The sequence below is a fragment of the Astyanax mexicanus genome, chromosome 8, assembly GCF_023375975.1.
Source record: "Astyanax mexicanus isolate ESR-SI-001 chromosome 8, AstMex3_surface, whole genome shotgun sequence".
Lineage (NCBI taxonomy): Eukaryota > Metazoa > Chordata > Actinopteri > Characiformes > Acestrorhamphidae > Astyanax > Astyanax mexicanus.
Genome location: NC_064415.1, coordinates 17,207,348 through 17,215,638, shown reverse-complemented (window position 1 = coordinate 17,215,638; position 8,291 = coordinate 17,207,348). Strand labels below are relative to the sequence as shown.

The 8,291-nt window shown below is 36.0% G+C and overlaps 1 protein-coding gene across 2 annotated transcripts; it reads left to right on the top strand.

The window, feature by feature from the left end:
- Positions 1-320: 320 nt before the first annotated feature.
- zgc:162171 (Rab32_Rab38 domain-containing protein) lies at positions 321-8,073 on the top strand. 2 transcript variants are annotated; one of them, XM_015606054.3, is made up of 4 exons: positions 331-423; positions 517-941; positions 5,000-5,280; positions 6,591-8,073. In XM_015606054.3, exons 2-4 carry the CDS (start codon positions 749-751, stop codon positions 6,789-6,791), a joined length of 675 nt encoding a protein of 224 aa, XP_015461540.1. In that variant the 5' UTR covers positions 331-423; positions 517-748; the 3' UTR covers positions 6,792-8,073. The 2 variants fall into 2 exon arrangements, with proteins under 2 accessions (XP_007250258.1, XP_015461540.1); XM_007250196.4 differs by having other exon boundaries at positions 321-941.
- The last annotated feature ends 218 nt before the right edge of the window (positions 8,074-8,291 follow it).

Here is an 8,291-nt window from a genome sequence, read left to right as displayed (position 1 = left end):
ATTATAATTAAAACATACAAATAAATCTTTGCATTTTATCTACATTGTAGCCAGCCTTATAAAAAAATTATATAGTATATCATTCTATTATTTATTTTCTTTTTTATATCCTAACGGTTAGGTTTTATATCTGGAACATATTTTATATGTTAAGTGATTAAAAATACATGGGTACATTTTATGGACAATTTTAACATGTGTATTTAAATGTAAATTAAATAACTGGTTCTCTTCTTTTTTGCGTGGTCATTATATTACATGTTTTACAGGCGGAAGCTGCAAGCCTGATGCATGATGGGAGATGTAGTTTTCTGCGGGTTTCCGATGATCTCACAGATGCTGCGTTGGCTTTTCGTAGAGAGTTAGATACTTTTTTGGGCAGCTCTGTGCGGCTGTCTGAAAACAGATTCACAGTTTTTGTCGGTAAATACTTTTATTTTATCCGTATTTTTTATCACACGAGCTAAATAACAGACCGTATGAAGATTTATCACGCTTTTTCTTTTTATTCATCAGATTCAGCTGATCCTCACAGTGATGTATAACAGGAGTCGTGAAGTTGCGCGCGCGTTGCGTTTTTAAGGATTCTCTGAGGGTTTTCATTGTGTTGGGATTTTAGAGGGGGTTTAATGGTGTGGGGAACTGGGAAATGTGCAGAAGACCCACGTTCTTTCTTCAGCACTTTAGGTAACCTCACTTTTATTCCTTTTTTGGACTTTTTTTTGGGTTCGGTCAGTCAGTGGTGGGAATGCAGCAGGAGCGTTTGCTGAAGGTGCTGGTGATTGGGGATCTAGGCGTGGGGAAAACAGCCATAATCAAGCGCTACGTTCACCAGGTCTTCTCCCAGCACTACAGAGCCACCATCGGAGTGGACTTCGCCCTCAAAGTCCTCAACTGGGACCACAGGACAGTGATTCGCCTGCAGCTGTGGGACATCGCTGGTAAGTGAGGCACGAGTTTCACATTTTAACCCAAAAGTTCCTAAGTGATATACAGCTCTGGAAAAAAAAATATGAGTTTTATTGATTTTACCAAATTGAAAACTTCTGGAATATAATCATAAGGAAGATGGATGATCACAAACCATCAAACCAAGCTGAACTGCTTGAATTTTTGCAACAGGAGTGCAGGCATACAGTTATCCAAAAGCAGTGTGAAAGACTGGTGGAGGAGAACACGCCCAGAATGCATAAAAACTGTAATTAAAAACCAGGGTTATTCCACCAAACAGTGATTTCTGAACTCTTAAAACTTTATGAATATGAACTTGTTTTCTTTGCATTATTTAAGGTCTGAAAGCTCTGCATCTTTTTTGTTATTTCATCCATTTCTCATTTTCTGCAAATAAAAGCTCTTAATGACAATATCTTTATTTGGAATTTGGGAGAAATGTTGTCCGTAGTTTTTGAAACAAAACAACAATGTTCATTTTACTCAAATGTACATATATAAATTGCAAACTCAGAGAAACTGATTTAAAACTGAAGTGGTCTTTTATTTTTTTTCCAGAATTGTATACTGAACATCCAGAGAACATCACTACAGGGCAGTGTGTGAAACTGTGTTCCTTCATCTGATCTTATTTACAGAATGTAGAAGTGCTGGGTTAGTGCTGGAGATAAAACTAGGTCTTTTATAAAATGTATATTTTTGCTTTTACAGCTCTGTTTTAACCATTTAATCACTCAAAAGCTTTAATTTAATGTTTCACATTCCTACTACTTCTGATATGATTGCTAAAACAAACTGTTAAAAGAAAAGTTATGAAATTGTTGTAATTTATTTTACATATTTGCAGTCATGTGCCTTAATAAGAAACAAACATGAACAAGCTTACTAAATTGACTTAACTTTGAAGAAAAGATATGAATCTGGATCACTTTGTGATCATCCAACTCTGGACTGGACTGCCCCTGAAATCAGAGAAAGTGCTTGTGCAAATAGGATTACACTAAAACAGTGATGCAGTGACTTGACCTATTTAATATAATCTAGTCTAATTGATTTTTTCCCCTAGATTTCCAGTAGTTTGTGATTTTCTCTTTAAACAGGGCCTCCACCATGTTTTAAAGAATCTTTGAAAGTATAATTTCTTTGCTAGAGAAGGTACAAAATATCATGCAATATATTGTATCATTTTCAATTAATTTGCAATACATTATCGATACATTGTGTCAAATATTGATTTTTTTAATTGAATCTCTACTGAAGCTCTATAGACTCCCTAAGACTCCCCCACCAGTTTGATTTACTAAAGTTTCTGCTTCATTACAACATTAAAATACATAATCCCTGGTATTGTTTTGTTCATCATTTGGGAATATTGGTTTCCTTATTTAGAAGTATTTTTCCTCCCGAATTATCTTAAAGAATCATCTTGTGATATAAATATATAGTGTATGGCAGAATTGGAGTATCATATTATCAACATTATCGTATCGTGAGATGCCCTGTGATTGCCATCCTTGTTCTTTACAGTAATGGTGACAGGTATCAGAGAAGCCACCTATGTAATGTTGACGAGGTATAGTAACAAGTAATAAATATGATATTAAAAAAACTGGTTTCTTAGGGCATATTTTCTGTTACAGCACTTTAAGCACAAATCTGGTTCTAGTCTAAAATGACACCAGCAGTGCAACAGCATTTTAACTCAGTAACAAATATCATATCTATAATTACCTTTTTAGTAGCAGAGATTGTTATTCCAATTATTTCCATTGTAGTTCTGACTAATGAAAAGTTCAGGTGTAAATTTTAGATTTTTGGTGTTAGATTGATAAAGTTATAAGTTTATATGTCTACAATTCAGGTTGTGAATAACAATAATAATGTTACTAAAATAAAAAATATATATTTTATACAAGTTTTATATCATTTTTTAAAAATAACAATTAGAATAACAATGGCGATATCTGGAATCACGTATGTATAAAAGGATTTAATAATATTTAGTAGTGAGTGCAATTCCATAAAAACCCATGCTGGTCAATCTGCATAGCAATGCTGATCATGCTTGTCAACGAGCAGCTTGGTCCTGCTGGTCATGTTGGTCAACCAGCCTGTTTAAATTTGGTCATACTGGTTGTATGTTGACTTGCTTAACAATCAACCTCTTAAGGAAAACATAGCTTAATCAGAATGAGCAGGGAATATATGCATATTCAGAATTACATGAATGATATGTTGTCCTTTTAATATGAGTAGTCAGGCTGGCTTTATATATTTGTAGATCTGCTATTCTTATAATTCTATAATTGGGATATGGAATGAGATTTTTTACTAGTAATAACTACATTGCAGAAATCTGTAAAGTTTTAATAATTCTAGGGAAAATATATAAATAAATGTTAAAAATGTTTTAGTAAAAAACCTTAAGAGAGTTAACAGAACTGTGTTTTTATAACCAGCACTCTGACCTGGTTTTGGTAACTGTCACATTAAAACACTAGACGACACTGAATGACTTAGTTTGTGGAAATGTAGAATAATAAGCAGATTTGACCTTTAAACAGGGATAAGGGTCTAGAGACTAATCTCTAGAATCATTCCAGAAGCTCTAGATTGGTTGTATTGATCTGCTTTTCCAGGAGTTTTATTCTGGTTTATACTGGCAGATTTTACTAGACTGCTGAGCTCAGCAGACTTTATGTAATGTGCAATGCTCTACATTTTAAAATGCCAAATCCTTTGCTACTGTCCGTTTGTAGCCTTTCTTGTTTTTTCAGGAAATGTTGTCCCAGGCAGGGTCATCCTGAAGACCGAATAATGAGGCGTGTGGTCACTGTGGGCTGGACAGTGAAGTTACAGTGTCAGCAGAGTTAATCAATGGCCATTTCTGATTTTATTACACACACACCCTTGGAAAGCCTTGTTTAAACATTCCTTCTCCTCCCTGATTGTGTGTGTGTGTGTGTGTGTGTTGACAATGGGATAAACCTCTCTCTGTCCATTCTCTGGGAATGCTAGTAAGATGGAAGTCGCGTGGTGGTATCAGCTGGTTTCATGCCTAAATTTGTTTCATGTGAGGGAAAGCTCAGAGGAGGCAGTGCTCACACCACCTACACACACACACACACATATACAGGAACACATTCATACTGGGCACAGAGCTGACTTAATCGCATAGAGAACCTGAGATGGAAGTAATAAACACACTGTGAGTGTGTGTAAGGATCCTTTTGATTAAGACTGGACAATATGTTGCCATTAGTACAATAAATGACTTTAGCAATGATGAATTGCTTGTCAATAACAAGCAATGATGAATTACGGGTTTCATTTATCCTTTACGGTCATCAGCAGAGGCAGCAGACAATAAAAAACAATAAAACAGAAAAACAAGAATTAAAAGTTTAGAATATGATGGCAGCAACACATCCCAAAAAAGAAAAGTGGTACTAATAGAAAACAATAGGAGCAATTAGAGACTAACTAAAATAACTGGGTATAAAAAAGAGCCTTTAGAGAGGCAGAGTCTCTTAAAAGTGAACATAGGGAGAGTTTCACCAATCTGTGAAAAACTGTGTCTAAAAATAGTGAAATCATTTAAGAAAATGTTCCCCAACATTAAAACTGCGAAGACTTTTAAAGATATTCCACCATCTACAGCCCATAATAATACCATCTGCCTGCTCTGAATTTACAATGAAGACTCCAACTCCCAACATGCACTCACACCGGACCTTCTGCTGATCACGTGACACTACGGTGTTCCGGCTCTTCAAGCTTTTGATTGCCCACACCTGGTCTGTGTTAGTATAAATACCCCTTTGTTTCATTTACTCCTCAGTAAATTGAATCTAGTTTTCTAGCTCTTCTATGATGTGTTTTTTTATTGTTTTTCTTTTGTTACTAACCTGTTTTTGTGTTTTTTGACAATTATCTTGCCTTGCCCTTTATATTGTTTGTTTACTGTTGCAAAAAAGCTACTGCATTTGCAATATTGCTCACCCCTGCATTTAAGGCAGAAGGCGGGTAAACATTTTCTGTCTTGCAGGACAGGAGCGCTATGGCAACATGACTCGTGTGTACTACCGGGAAGCTGTGGGGGCCCTGGTGGTATTCGACATGACACGAGCCTCCACTTTCCAGGCTGTGCTCAAATGGAAAATGGACCTGGATTCTAAAGTTGCTCTAAATAATGGTCGGCCAGTTCCAGCTGTTCTGCTAGCAAACAAGTGTGACCAGCAGAAGCAGGGCCTGTGTGCCAGACTCCCCAAACTGGACACCTTCTCCAGAGACCACGGCTTCGTCGGCTGGTACGAGACTTCAGCAAAGGTGAGAGAGTAAGAGCTCGAAACTCTGCACTGGGGATGGGCTACATGGTCCTAAAATAATAACATTTTCTGATTTTTTTGTCAATATTCTTAATGAAAAATATATTTATTGCATGCATATACATTGTAAATTGCATTTAAGACAGAATACTGCTATTATCACAGTCATTTTTTTTTATTATAAAGGTATTATATTATGTATGATATGACATGTCACACCCCTAATATGCATCTTATGCAATGTGTGTGTAAGTACTTCTAGTCCAGCAACTTGTTTAAAAAGATTTGATCCGCTGTGAATCCATCAGTTATATGTCATGTGCCTCTCCTCAGCTCACCACAGACTCTTACATTATTACAGTGATGTTTACACAACAGACAGAAGTATAAATACATCAGAGTCATGTAGCAAACAAGAGTTGAAAAGCCTAACCACAGATTCATCATGTCACCAGTTATGGTAATCTTATTATTCAATCATGTGCCAATCAATAAACTTCATCTATAAATCAATCACTTACTTTCTCACTAACTCACTTACTCTCTAATACTGAACCACAAGGCTATAAACCGTACTGCTCACTCTCCCTCTGTCTCTCATCCCCTGTTCTTTATTTTCTTCACTCTCTCTCTCTCTCTTTCTCAATTCTGTTCAGTTCAGTTTAGGTCAGGATAGCTGATCAATGAGATAATTTAACTACCCCTCCCTCTCTCGCTATTTCTTTTCCCATTTCTCTCTCTCTTTCTCTCTCTCTTTCTCATTTCCATGTTCTTTCTATATCAATTTAATTCAAGATGGCTTTTTTGGCATGAACGTTTAAAAAAACAATGTTGCCAAAGCACACAAACATCAAAACCCAATATATTGTGAGACATCAGAAACATTAATAAAAAAACAACATGGCAATAATGGTAACAATAATAATAATCAGGTATAATATTAAACGAATAAAAAAATATCTTATATCTTTCTCACCCTCTTTGCTCAGCTTCTTTTTCTCTCTCCTTCTTCTTCTTCTCTCTCTGCTCTTCTCTTTTCCCACAAGTGCAAGAAATCTTGGTAAACATGTGAAACTAATATAAAAACTAAGATTCAGTTAGGAAAAAAATCATAATATGAAAAATATGAAAGCTCTTAAAGGCACAAGGCTATCTACTCTGGCAGGTTTTCTATGTATGTGTATATCTATAGATCTTATATAATTTTATATATATATATATATATATATATATATATATATATATATATATATAATTACAGTAATTATCATACAAATTATATGGTGTAATCTCTCTCTCTCTCTCTTTCAGGACAACACAAACATTGATGCAGCGATCATGTGTCTGGTGGAGAACATCCTGGCGAGTGATGTGGAGAACACTGCTGTGGACTCGGACCCTAGTCTGTTGGTCTTGCCGTCGTTTGACTACAACCTGCGTGAGCGTTCTGGTCCTGGCTGCTCTGCCTGCTCCAGACGGCGCTCCACTCCCAGAGACAACAGTGATTTCTAATTACGTTAATCTGTGTAAATACACTCCGTATACACAGTGGATTTGAAGATAACACTAATGCTAATAATAATAATTGTTGTCAGGACTGCAAACCAGTTTAATGAATGACTAGACTATGTGCTAGTTAGCCTTCAACCTCCTGGTGTTGGGGGCATCATTTGTGATAGGGCGAGTATATAAAAAAATATATGAGGCTCTATAACATAAAGCAGTATTATGCAAAAATTTGTATTTCTCTCATGGTACATGTGCATTTTACAATCTATGAGAATAAGAACTGGCACTGTAAATGAAAAAAAGAGGAATAAGGATACATATGCAGAATAGAGTGATATTGTACTGGATTTTACACTATGACATTGGTTTCCCATAATTATGCAGTTCTCGTGAGTCTTGAGCAGATTCACCAAAGTTACATAGTGCAGTACCAGTATTCTGGGTCAGATGAGAGAAATACCATTCTCCCTATTACAGTCAATGAAGTATCAGCTAAATTTTTAGAAGAATCAGTTTTTATACATGTTTGTTTTAACTATGTTAGAATGTGTATGCTGTGGTTGGTACTCCAGAGCAGAATATGTGCAAATGTCTTTTGCAAAGGTTAAAAGTTAGGTTTATAAACTTTTATTATGTCTACTATTATTACATGTATAATGTATCTGGTAATGTGTAGCTTCTAATATTAGCTCTCTGTTATCTACCGAATGTGCCTAAACATATTTAAACATCTTATAATGTATATATGTATGTTTTTCAACAGAGCTTACCAGCATACCAGAAGATAAAGCCTTTTTATGAATAAATAGAACTTTTTATTTTTTCCATTTTGTAAGCTTCAGCTTGACACAAATAGGAACTATTTTTAACTGTGAGTGCTGTGGCCTTCTGGTTTTGTTGCACTCAGCCACAGCAGACTTCTGTTGAGGAAGATTTGACCAAAGCATGAATACTTGTGCCAAAAACGATGTCATCAGTATAAAATGCTGTGTACAGCAGAGTTGACGCTCAACACTGGTCTCATAGATACACTGCAATTCATCAGCTGTGTGGGAAATGTGTTTGTGTTATAGCTGCTTTTCCTTTTACAGAGTGCTTGTATGTATGTGTGTGTGTGTGTGTGTGTGTATCTGCATATATCTGATTTTGAAGATGAAATTGTACATGAATCTGAACTGTTAATAGTGCGTGTGTATCTGTTGAGCAGGTGCGTGCCTGGTGTTTAAATGTGTCCCAGGCTGTTGGTGCTGCTTATCTGAATAGTAAAAGTGCTCTGGGGAATCTGCTGAAGTGTTTATCATGTCATAACCCATATGCCACTGTGTATTTCTGCGTGCTCCACCACTTCCCACCACTAATTACTGCTGCCATACACGGCAGCCCTGTTCTTCTTGGCGTCCCATGTTATTTTAGGAATCTTTTTTTCAGTCCAGGCTCTAAAACTACACCAGAAAAGATTATGTGTTGACAAATAATAGGTGTTTTGGAAGGTGTGTTCCAGCG